General features: G+C 46.8%; 1 protein-coding gene across 1 annotated transcript; it reads right to left on the bottom strand.

Annotated features, from left to right (window-relative positions):
• Positions 1-1,067: 1,067 nt before the first annotated feature.
• On the bottom strand, positions 1,068-12,584 carry NDC80 (NDC80 kinetochore complex component). The gene is made up of 16 exons (XM_008940540.1): positions 12,529-12,584; positions 12,012-12,098; positions 11,105-11,219; positions 10,840-11,012; positions 9,437-9,539; positions 8,991-9,080; positions 7,693-7,786; positions 7,250-7,356; positions 6,295-6,439; positions 5,809-6,014; positions 4,530-4,682; positions 4,172-4,261; positions 3,516-3,608; positions 2,192-2,322; positions 1,545-1,647; positions 1,068-1,190 (listed from the first exon to the last, which is right to left on the bottom strand). Exons 1-16 carry the CDS (start codon positions 12,582-12,584, stop codon positions 1,068-1,070), a joined length of 1,869 nt encoding a protein of 622 aa, XP_008938788.1.
• Between the last annotated feature and the right edge of the window lie 12 nt (positions 12,585-12,596).

Here is a 12,596-nt window from a genome sequence, read left to right as displayed (position 1 = left end):
GGAGAGATCCCAAACCCTCCTGGCTGTGACCCTGGGCACCCTGCTGGGGGTGAGCTGCTGGAGCAGGGGGTGGATGAGATGATCCCCAGAGGTCCCCCCAGCCCACCATCTGAAGCAAGATGCTGAGAGCAGAGCCAGGTTTATACCCAGGGCTCAGCTTTAGAGGTGCTCTGCAGAAGCAGCCCTGAGCTCAGGGCAGCTGTTTCCAGGTGCAGTCTGGCTGTGCCTCCCCAGGCCTTGCCTCTGCTGCCAGAGCCCAGGGGCCACTTCCCTGGGTGTGGCTGCTCCCAGCTTCGGTGCCGTGGCCTCTGGAGGGGTGAGGGGCACCACTGCACTCCTGGAGACTCCCTGGTGCTGGGCACTTGTGAGAGATGCCATCAAGCTCAGCTGGCCACGACTGATAAGCGCCGGTTTATTGACATTGTCTCAACAGCCCGAGGTGCACACAGGGCAGCTCAGGACCCACAGCACCCAGGCAGGCAGCACACACCCCCGAGAGGGGCTTGCAGCACAGCTCCCCAGGCACTGCTTTTAGTGCTGCTTTTCAGAGGAAGATAAAAAAGAGTCTGACTGGTCTGACAAGAAGACAGACTCCTTCCAGGCCGCTGGGACATCCAACATCAGCCCCACCTGGACTGACTGCCAGCATCCACGTGCTGTCCTCAGAGCCCTCTCAGGTACATGCATTCCAGAAGTACAGCGAGGCTCCACCTGCAGTGAGCAGCCAGAGACAGCTTCTGTCTTCAGCTGTCTTTCTCTACACTATTTACAAGACCACTATAGAACTAACCTTGTACAAAGAGGTTTTGTAAAAAAAAAAAAAAAAATTAAAAAAAATAATCTTACTCATGTAAGAGGAGTCTCTGGGCAGTTCCAAAGCCTGGTTTAAGAAAATGTAAATATCTGGTTTAATTCTTTACTCTGGGTCAATAAAGCAAAGGAAGTTCTTGAAGGTTTCCTTGCACCTCAAGCCTGTTTCCCTGCTAGACACCAGCAGGGCCTGTCCTTGTGGAGGCACCACACCAGAGCTCCAGAAGCAGGGAAATGGGTCCTCACGTTTTCAGTCATTACAGACTTTCAGCCTTCTTTTTGTAACTGTCCAGAATCCTGGTCAGGGCTGACAACAGATCTTCAGACATGAATTCTTCATAGTCTCTGTCAATTTTCACGTTCTGTTCATCAAGGTATTTCTAGAGAAGAGTTACAGAAAGTTTGTCATCAGCACTCTCATGGTCTCTCTCATACAGCTTCTGCTAAAGCATTTCCAGCCATTGTTGCCCAGGGGAAGCAGTTTCAGTTCAACACTTCTCTGGAAGAAGCAGATTAAACCTGGCAGCACGTTACTGCTGAAATTTACTGGTCAGTTCTGATGATTTATACCACAGGTTTTGACAACACATTTAACTAGAATCAGTTAAACAGACTAAGTGCAGCAGCCCTAAACTGACACTTTACTGGAAGGACTTAGTTCTCATTTCCAGGTGTTCCCACAGCTGCACATGTCTCTAGAAAGGTTTAATACTGAACATCAAATTTTAGCTCACCTCTATGGACACTACATGAGTAGCAATCACTTCTAGGAGACGATTCAGGTTGCCACCAGCTTTCCTGCTCTCTTCTGTCCTTGTCTGCATAACAACCTGGTACCTGCAAAGTGAAGACACTCAAAGTCACACCCATGATTATGAAATCCCTGAGATCCAAAACTATCACTTCAAGTCTGATACATCTTCACATTTAGCTGTATTTTTTTCTATTAGTATTACCTTGAACCAAGTTAGATTTATATACACTAATACTCATAAGAAAAAGGACTGAACTGTGCTAACTGGTAAGAAACAAAGAACCTTAGACTGGAGTCAGACTAGAGTCAGACCAGTCACTTTACAGACTTTAAACTGTAAAATGTCATTGTCACAAGTTTGGGAACAAACCAATTTCCTTACTACAGCCACACACATGAAAAGAATTACATGGAAAACAGGAGCTCTGATACAGCAGACAAATATCCTGGCAAAGTGTCAAGTGTTGAGGCAAAACACCTTTCAGCTGTGACCTTGTGAAATTCATGTACTGAGAGGGATTCTCCCTCCCAATGACTTTAGATAAGGAGTCAAGAAAATGTCTTTGTCCTTAAAACACCCAACACCCAAAATACACAACAGAGAAAACCTGCAGTTATGGGCCTTACTGTCGTTGGAGGTCATGCAGTTCATTTGTGGCTTCACTGAGACCTTCATTGACACCACTCTCGAGCAGTTGTTTATGTTTCTCCAGCAGTTCCAGTTCATTGGCACATTTTTGCTCTTCCTCTTCTGCCTCCTGCAAACAAAGAAAGAGGAGAAAAAAAAATTAATTGCCTAACTCAAGAACAGATAGGATTTTTTTTCTCCTGTATATTACCCAATTACATCCTGATACTTGAATTCAGCATTCACAGAATTCCAAACTCAGGACTAAAACCACCCCAGGACTTCTCCCCAGACCTCCAGTTTCAGGTATTTTCTGTATCATCTTCTGCCCAAACTCAGACTAACGTTCCCTATATTTCTCTAACCATATTTCAGTCTTTGCTGCAGCTCTTTTCCCTTCAAAGTTCATCTCAAGAAGTGTTACTACTGACTTGTAATATTGAAGTCTAGTAGAGAGCATTTTAAAGATGACACAAGGAATTACATGGCTGTCTTGTTATGACCACCCAGCTGCACCCGAGTATTTTATGAGCTCACCTTAAGACAAAAGCAGCTGCAACAGCATAGATTAAAAGCCAAATTTCAGGTGGTTTTGAATATAATAAGCTAAATGTCTTGCCTACAACCACCTAAGGAGCTGTTAGCACTGCAGTGACCCTGCCCCAGGGCCACAGCACTGGAGCTGGGTGTGAAGGAGCAGATCTGTGAAACACCAGCTTGGCTCAAAGAGCCTTTTCCTGCTGCCCCCAGAGCTGTGTTGTCAGAGGAGGCTGGAGGGACTGCACCAGCACCTCCCTGCTAACCACCAGGGCTGTCTCTGCTGCTCAGCTAGGAGTGAAGCAGCAAAGAAACACTTCTATATCATTAATGTGCTTTCAGACAAATAATAAAATAATCATTTTGTGGGCTTTTAGTCAAATATTTTCTGTAGTTTTTAACAGAACTAAACACATTTACTAATGAGTGTTTATTACATACAAATGGAACAGACAAGGCAGACTGTTAACTCCATGATCTCCTTCAAGGCCACACTTTGAGCCCTCCCAAGGTCAGGAGATGATTCCCACTGCTGTTACTGCTGCAGGTAGCAGCTTATGGTTCATGGCACCTGCCAAAGTACCAGGCCAGATTCTCTCAGGAGAAACTGAAAACTCACTCATGGTAGCACTGAAATATACTAAAAAGAATGAGAGAATCCTGCAAGAGGGATGAAGGAAGCAGAGGGAGGGGCAGAGTCCAAACAAAAATGCAAGCCAAAAACTTAGATATGAATAAAAATATAATGAATATAATGATAAGCTGTCATCAACCAAAAAGGTTTACCTTAAGCTTCTGCTGGTAGAGATCATCCAGCTTTTCAGCCTCTTCTTTCAGCATTTTCACACTGTTTTTCTTGTCCACTACCATTACATTCACCTAGAATGAACACAGGACCAGGAAAATAATGCAAAAATAATTCCAGCCTATAAATCCATGCTGGCACAAATGGCACGTGGCAGCCCAGAATCATTTAGAACAGGCCAGGCTGGGATGGCCTTAGCTGTTTCCACAGCAGCCTGGGGTGCTTTGGTTTGGACACGTGGCTGAAGCAGTGTTGGTGAGACACCAGTGCCCAGAGGACAACTTGTCAGTGATGGGAACCACAGGACAGACTGAAATGGGCAACACTAAAACAAGTCTTTCCAGTGTGTATGGCCAAAGGTATGCAAGCTGCATAATCCTCAGAGCAGGGAATACACATTTCAACCAACAGGAGACCCTAATTCTCACAAACACTTTTAGATTTCATCATAACTAAAGCACTCTTCTCACAGCTTTCCTCCCCTCCTCTCAAAAACACCCAACAAAAAACACCAACAAACCAAAGCCAAGCAAAAAGGCACCCACCACCCCCAGCTCCACCCCTGCAGAAGGTGGGATGAGCCCAGCAGGTAGGATCATGGGGTCTCAGTCCTCATCCTCAGCACCCCTTCACACACCTGCTCCAGAGTATCCTCCAAAGTCATCTTCCGCTGCGTGGCTTTCCGGATCTCCTCCTCAGTCTGGTTGATGATCTCCATAAGGGGAGCCTGTAAGACATGCCCAGGAAGATCTGGCTGGTGCAGCCTGTGAGGCTGAACTGAGCTGTACCCCAGCACATCCTTCCCCTCTCCTGTTGTTATTTAGGCTGCTCCAATACCAAATTCCCTTCCTACACTATAACATAGTTATGGCAACACATCACACAGGTATCACACTGCCAGTGAGGTTTCACAGAGAGGCTGAGAGGGACTTTTCCAACAAAACAGGGTTTTTTGGCATGTGGCAGCACAGACATTTGGTGCTGACTCTGCTTACCTTGATCTGAGTCCTGTACTTGACTAGGCAGTTTGGCCCTGCCTCTGGGTTAAACTGAATCGTGAAGTCGTGGCCTTTGGAATTCTCAGCACTCACTGGAATTAATTTCAGCTTCCGAGCCAGTTTATGATACTCTGCCAGCTGCATTTCAATCTGTGCACAGGAGAGAGGGGCAGAAATCATAGCAAGTGAAAAGCTCTGCAAGCAGCATTGATCTATACTTCACAGGGGTCCCGAGTGGCTCTGTGCTCACAGGACTCCCTGCCCTGCTGCATGCCCTGGCAGTGCAGCACAGGCTGGGTCACAGAGCAGTGGTTCCCTCAGGGGTTGTTCTCCCGGGTTCCTCAGTGCCTGTGGGCCAGACTGAACCCTTCCACCCATCGTTTCCCTGCTCACCTGCCTTATTTCTCCCTGCCCCAAGGATTAGCTGACAGAGGAAGGACAAGATGCTTGGGAAGGACACAGGCAGCTAACCCCACGACTGGCCTGACGCTGATGTGCCTTCTCTCCTGGGTTCTGACAGGAACTGCCCCATAGCCACACACCCCAGTGCCAAACTAACTCGAGCACTCTGCTAGGCAAAGCTTATTAAACACCCTGTGGCCTGGATGATGAGTGCCATGGACATGCAGACACCAAATATCATCAGTGCTTTTCCAGGCTTTTGCAGTTTAACTGAGTGCTGGATGAAACATAACCCTACCAAACACAAAACACGTTGCAAGCTTTTGGTTTTAGTTCTCTATCTAGCAAAGCAGAAGCTTTTAAATCCCACCACTTACAGGGCCACACTTTTTTGTTATGCCTAAGGAAATTGAATCTGGCCCTTAAAAACCATTACAAGTCCCACATAAGGGACTGATCTGGCCCTAAATGTGTGCAGAGATCCTGATTCAAAGCACTAGCTTTGCATTACTTCCTTGCTATGGAATTTTAGCACTAGCCTGAGATGGATTGTGTTACCAAAGCCATCTCAGGCTCCTGGCAGCAGAGCTCCTGATGCTGTAACAGAGCTGCCAGTGGTGCAGGTGCTGGCTCTGTCCCTTGCCATGCAGGAAAAAGATATGGCAAGCATACATTTCCATTATGCTCAAAACAGAAAAGAGGTGAAAAAAAAGACAACCACTTTTCAGAGATAATAAACAGAAGCAATTCTTGTCACTGCAGCCTATGAAGACATATCCATGCTGCTGTTATTTAGGAAAGAAGTTTGCAGCAGCCCAGGTTTCAGTTGTGTGAACACTGACAGCCACCTCCCAGTGCCGGGGGATTCACGTACCGCCTCTTTATTCCTTGCATATTTTATCTCTTCATTCCACAGCTGGTGTTCTTCTGCTTCCACTTCCTTAGTCAGCTTGTTAATGGTCTGCTGCAGCTCATTCCTCTCATGATTGATCCTCTCAATGTCTGCAACCGAGTACTTCTGGTTCTCAAAGATGTGCTGGAGCCGGGCGTTCTCCTGCTTCATGGCTTCTACTTCCATTTCTGGAGTTCACAAAACATTGCCAAATGGATGTCAAATAACAGCCTAGGCACTTGAACCTAATCTCTCTGTAATTTTCCAAGTAAATAATATTTGTAATTCATTACTGTATAAACAACTATCAGACAAAAAAAAAAATCTCTCTATTAGCAATCCATTTTGGAAAGGTTCTTTGCAGCATCATCACACACAACACACCTCACTCTGTCCTGGAGCCAGGGATCACAAGTATTTTAAAGTTTCTTCCACCTTCACTACCCATTTGTGCCAAGGCTGCCTCACCTGCTGCCTCAACCTCCTCAGTAACGCCCTCCAGCTTCTGGTCCAGGATGGAGATGTGGGACTCCAGGTTGGCCAGGTAGGCCTGGTACTTCTGCACGTCTGCCTGCAGGGAGGACCTCACGTTGCGCAGCGACACTCTGCGGTCCTGGCACAGGGGAGGGGAGACAGCCACTGTCAGTGGCACTGACCAAACAACAGCCTTCAGAGAGAATTGGTTCTACTTCTATAGTAGAAAGGTGGATTTAAAAGAACTTGAATACATTTTTATCTCTGACAGTTAAATCAAGGTAAGCGGCTTTAAAATAATGACAAAAAAAGGCTGAGAGGATGGTTTGCACCTTAATTCCTGCATTTAGTTTGCAGTTTGCATCAGGCATTGTGTTAAGTTCTTAGTCCAGGTAATTTACAACTTAATTAGAATAATACACAAAGGACAGATAAAACTAAAAGCAAGGAAATACAAGCAGCAGTCTCAGGGTGCCAGCTGCACAGCCACTAAACCATTTTTAAACTCCTGACTTACTAAAAGCAGAATTCATCTTCTCAAAAAGAACCATTTTGCCTAAAATATATAGTTACCACTGAATCTTGTGCTCTCATCCCCTGAGAAGATCTCATACCAATGCTTTTGGAAAAGAGAATGTTGAAGTTCAGGGAAAAACAAAAAGAAGTGGTTCAAGTATTTTATTAATATTTAATTCAGCGCAAGATCTCGTTACCTGAAAATACCCTCACAGTATCAAACGAGCAGTGGCCAAAGACTCCACGGTGAATGCCTCATACTGTAGTGGTGTAGTCTGTGATAATCTGGCCTAATTAAAACCCCACAGAGCACTGAAAATAATTGTCCATTTGTTGTAATGTATCATCAGTATCTTCATTTACTGACGAGAGCAGTGGTCAGTACCAGAAGCTCAGCCCCCCAGGTAGGCAGGCACGGACAGGGATCACTCACCGGCTCGCTCTCTTTTTCTTTTTCTAGTCTTGCAATCTCTTCTTGAAGCCTTTTGTTGTCAGCTGCTAAAACTTCTATCTGGAGTTCATCTATATTAAATAAATCCTCTGAGGGAAGAAAACAAAGAGGGGAGGTGGTTACAAATTAATCTCACTGAATATCATAATCTCATCTGAATATCTGCACCTTAACTTCAGCACGAGACAGACCCATTATCTGCAGTTAATTTAAGCTAAAAAAAAACCAAAGAAACCCCAAAACACTCTGAACCCTTAAAAAAAAGCCCTTTAATTACAAAGTAGGCTGTTTCCAGAGCTTTTAGATGCTGAATGTTCACTCATCAGATGTGCATCCTCTGGTAAACACTTTTCTAGTATTTAGGAAGTATCTAGGAGAGGGGAACCCAGTAAGACATGTAAACACTTCACTGAAGCACAACTCACTCAATTTTGACTGCACTTCTGCATCCAGTTCTTCAAAAGTATCTCTCCCTTTCATGAAGAGCTCGTAGCACTTCACAGCATAGTCCATGAAAAGCTGAAAACAATTTTAGAAGCTTTCATTTCAGTGATTCAAAGGGCTGGAAAATATCTGGAGAGCCTAAACCCACCCAACCAATGGAATTAAACAGAGAACAAAAATATCTCTCACTGATTTGACTACATCCCTGTCAAAAGCAACCTTTTTTCCTCCTTCTAAACACAGAACCTCAGATTACATTCAGGCAGGAGGCACCCAGAATTCACACTAAGGGCCTGGAAATACTTGATGCATTTTTCTGGGACACTGAACAAGGAGAGCAGACACAGCACTGCAGGATTTATTCCCCTGAAGCACATGATGCTCCTAGGCTGCTTTATGGAAGGGGCAGGTATGTTTGGCAGACCTCTTCACTATGCCTCAGATGTGCAGGTGCCAGAGACCTGGTCTAGAGTTCAAGAAAGGTTAGCCAAAAAAATTACTGGAGCCTTGAAATGGCAGATCTCTCAGAAGCAATTACACCAGTAGTATGAATTTTGTTTCAACATACTGACATATCTGAGTTTGGAAGCTCATGTTCCAAAGCATTTTTTGACAAAATGCTTTTTTAATGACAAGTTACAAACTTGCCAACTGCCAGGTTTGTAACCTTAATCCGAAATTCTGATTTAATTTGATTTTTGCAATTTTCTAATTAAATGTTCTGACACAACCCCTTCCAAACAGCTGCTGTAAGTCAACACCAAGTTAAATCTGAATAGTCCTATTAGCCTACAACAAATTGGCAAGAAAGCAAGCTGCTGGACTTTTCAGTGCCTGGATTACATTGCCACCCTATCTTGTGGCTCAGAAATTAAGCATTACATCCAATTTTCAAATGGTAAACTGAGTAGATATCAGCAGGAGCCACCACGTTTATAGTTGTCTACATTGTACTGCTGTTAAGCTTAGAAGACTGAAGAGAAATACAGGTGAGACCCTCCTGAGACAATAAACCAAGGGCAGGACGACCCCCTGTCTGGCAGGGCAGAGAACAAGGCACTCTGGTTTCACATCCAGCCTTTCCCAGCAGACTGGCCACGAGGCCTGCTCAGGAAACTGCTTTTTACATGCTACTACTCCTCCAAGAGGACTCTGTGACTATAAAAACTGGACAGAATGAATGAATACAGCTACAGCTGTTGTGCCTCGTTCACCTGTGCTGTGCAGCCCGTGGGAGAGCTCAGCTGGAGGGTTCTGAGGGCATTTATTGCCACAGTACCTTGTTGTGCACGATGCCGTCGTCGGTCTCCCCGCCCCAGCCCTGCCCCTCCTCGAAGGAGGGGGCATGTTCCCTCATGGCACTGTACAGCTGCAAGGCAGGAGCACAGGGGTTAGGGATGGCAGGGCACAGAACAGGGGTGAGGATTTCATCCTGGCCGACTGGAGGCACAGGAGGGGCCAGAGCCCTCTTCCCAGCCTCAGCACTGGGCTCCCACTTCAGCAGGGCTGAACTTTGCCACACAGGCCAACGTTGCCCAGACCTGAGCTGGCAGCAGCAGAGTTACAACTGCTTAAAAAACCCAATCAAACCCTCCCTCAGTACAACAGTCACAGAACACCTGAATAATTGCTGTTGAGAATTCCATCCATTTAAGAGTTCTGTATTGAAACTAACATTCCAGCCTGAACAGTGGAACTATTTGGGTTAAGGAAGGAAAAGGCTACCTTGACACACTCAATTAACCAAACCAGAGCTGCCACGATCTGAGGCCACGTGTGTGGAGCTCCCACTGTGTACATGGAGCTCTTTGACAAAGCAAAGGGGTACCTGCAAGGCAAACAAAGAGACATCTTTAATAGCTGCAGCAAACAGCCATGACAAAAACCAGCACATCTCCACATGCAGACTGAGGCACAGAAAGAACACTCTGTTGTCCTCTACACTGCACATCACAGGGAGAGCAGCTGAGCTTACAGCAGCCTTTACTCAGTTACCATGAGCTGCTCATTCTGTTATGCACAGAGTATCTGGAGGTGAACTTGATGATCCTTACAGGTCCCTTCCAATTCCCTGCTCCTCACAGGACTACCTGAAACTGAGCCACAGGACTGCCAGCATGGGCCAGGTGCCCCCTGCACTCTGACAGGCTCGGTGCCTGCTGTTTCAAGAACATAGGACAAGAAGCTACTGATAAACTGACAGTTCTGAGAAAGCACTCACGAGCCACTCAGCCTGAGAATCTTTTAAAACTAATCATTTGAGTCCATTTTCAAACTCTCAAAAGACAATGTAAAGGGAGTTCTCAGAATAAGCCTTTCTATCCAGGATTACACCCTTGGAGCAGCAGAGTGAAGCCTCCTGAGAGCAGCTTCCTTGTCAGCACCTCAGCTAGGCCAGAAGCTTCAAATGCTACAGCTTAAACCAAAACTGTATTAAAATACTGAGAAGTGGACTGAACAGATTTGTTTCTCCATCTAAGGAGCCCCAGTGCTTTGACTCCATCAGAGCCTCAAATCTACAGAAGCAAAATACACTTTGCCTTTTTTTTTTTAATGAGACTGAAAATTCACTATTATCCCAAGGCAGAGGATTTTCTTTCTTGAGAAGTGTTGTTGCATTAATTATTCCAAACACTTGAACAAATTAGAGATAACACACCCAGCTACTCTGGGTCTCTTTCACCTCAGTGGTCTTTGTTATTTCCACTCCCTGCTTTGAAAGCAGAATGAGGGAAATTACAGGAGAAATGATTTTTGACTAAAGGAAATGGATCCAACATTCTGAAATTGTTTTTTAGTTCTTAAATTTTAAGAGAATGAATCAGAAGAGTCTGTAAAAAAAAATAAATGTGTCTGTCTCTCAGAGTTTAATACAAATAAAGATGATTAATTAGATTTTCAGTTACGAAGCAAGCTTCCAAGAGCCTATAGTTCAAATATAAACCGTAGTCTGAGAATCAGAGTCAACTCAGAGCTAAACAAAAATGAAACAAAATAATCTCAGCATGGTGGTTTCAGAGTTTCAAGGGAGTAAAGGACTCTCTCCACTCTCCCCAGCTGTCCTGCACAGTTTTACACTTCTAGCTGCACCACATCTGTTTAGCAGCACAGCCCAGCAATGACCTTACCCGAGCTCTTTAAAAACTTTGGGGATTTCCTCTTCAAATTTTGAGTCGGGAAGCTCGTAGGAAGGGCAGAGAAACCCATAGATAAAGGTGAAGATTTTTAAGAAGTCCTTGACGGACGGAGACTGCAGGGACTTCACGGAGACGTTGTGGGCGTAGCCGTTCTCTGCCAGGAACTGAGGAGAGACAGGGCCTGGTGGTCACTACCCCAGAGCTCAGGGAGCAGCCATGGAAACCAAACACTTTGGGGAGCACCCCTCACGCCTACCTCGCAGAGCTGCTTGATGCACTGCTGGATGAAGGCCTTGTCGTGGAGGGGCCGCGGGTCCTTGATCTTCTCCGTGCCGAAGACGCCGAACTGGCTGCTGCGCGCCCCGCTGGCCCTGGGACAGGGGGACAGGGCTGGTCACAGGGAGGGACAGGGCTGGTCACAGGGAGGGACAGAGGGATGGCCACAGGGCCTGTGACAACAGGGACAGGGACGGTCACAGGGAGGGACAGAGGGATGGCCACAGGGCCTGTGACAACAGGGACAGGGCTGGCCACAGGGCTACCCCAAAGATGGAGAAACAAAATGGTGTAGGTGGTTGAAAGACTGAAATAATTCAGGAATGACAGGGCTGGTCACAGGGAGGGACAGAGGGATGGCCACAGGGCCTGCCACAACAGGGACAGGGCTAGTCACAGGCCCTGCCACAGGGATGGTCACAGGGCCACCCCAAAGATGGAGAAACAAAACGGTGAAGGTGGTTGAAAGACTGAAATAGTTCAGGAATATTTAAAAGGGATAGATCCCTAAAACAGTGGTGTCCTGACAGAAGATACCAGCAAGTCCTCACAGAAAGCCATGAACCCCTAAAGGTTACAGGAGTTCGGGAAGTTTGCATCTTAGAGAGAAGAAAGCAAGGCAGAGTGCACTGGAAATATCTCCTGTCCTTAAACAGGCAAATACATTGAGGAGCTCTTAAGGCCTGCAGCAGATCTCACTCCCAAGAGGAAGGGCAGCTCTGGGAGCCAGCCCTGTGCCACCCCTGTGCGGAGGGCAGAGCTCAGGGGCTGCTGGCCCCAGGCCCCTGCTCCCTGCAGCACAGCCCTGCCCAGGCAGCACAGCTGCACACAGACGTGGCACTGGGGCTGGTGTAACCCACAGGGCAGAGAGGTAAAGCTGCCAGTACCTCTTCCCAAAGAAGCTGACTTTCCTCTCCGACGTGGCAGGTGTCAGCTTGCTCGAGCTCGGCTTCCCAAATGTCTCTCTGTTCTTCCTGAGGGACACAGAGGAGTTGAGTGACTGTTTGCACCGTTCCACCTTTGCTCATAAGAAAACTAGCAACACGTGTGTGCCAGCAGAGCAGCTGCTCTGAGAAGTCACTGATGGGAGTGCACTGCACCCCCATGAGCAAAACTGCTCGGCCAGAAGGGTTACAAGTCCCCATTTTATGCACACCCCCCCCAGCCACCTCCACAGGAGCACCTGAGAGAGCACGTTGCAATTTGGAATGTATCACGGGCACACAAACAGGTTAAGAAAGCTTTTGGCAGAGACAGAGCATCCACTGTGCACAAACCCCTGGCTGCCAGGAGCTCTGCTCTCGCTGCTCCCACGGGGTTTTAGGTCACCCCTCACCCACTCAAGCACGTCTCTGCAGCGTTAGGTGTTTACGCCTGCCCAGGAAGCCGCTCGGCAGCACTTACATCTGCGGGGTCTGCAGGCCCATCCTGTTGCTGTCCTGCACCCGCAGCGCCAGCATGGATTGCCGGCC

Source organism: Merops nubicus, unplaced genomic scaffold (genome assembly GCF_000691845.1).
Source record: "Merops nubicus isolate BGI_N331 unplaced genomic scaffold, ASM69184v1 scaffold21745, whole genome shotgun sequence".
NCBI classification, from domain to species: domain Eukaryota; kingdom Metazoa; phylum Chordata; class Aves; order Coraciiformes; family Meropidae; genus Merops; species Merops nubicus.
This window is presented reverse-complemented; position numbering and strand designations above follow the sequence as displayed.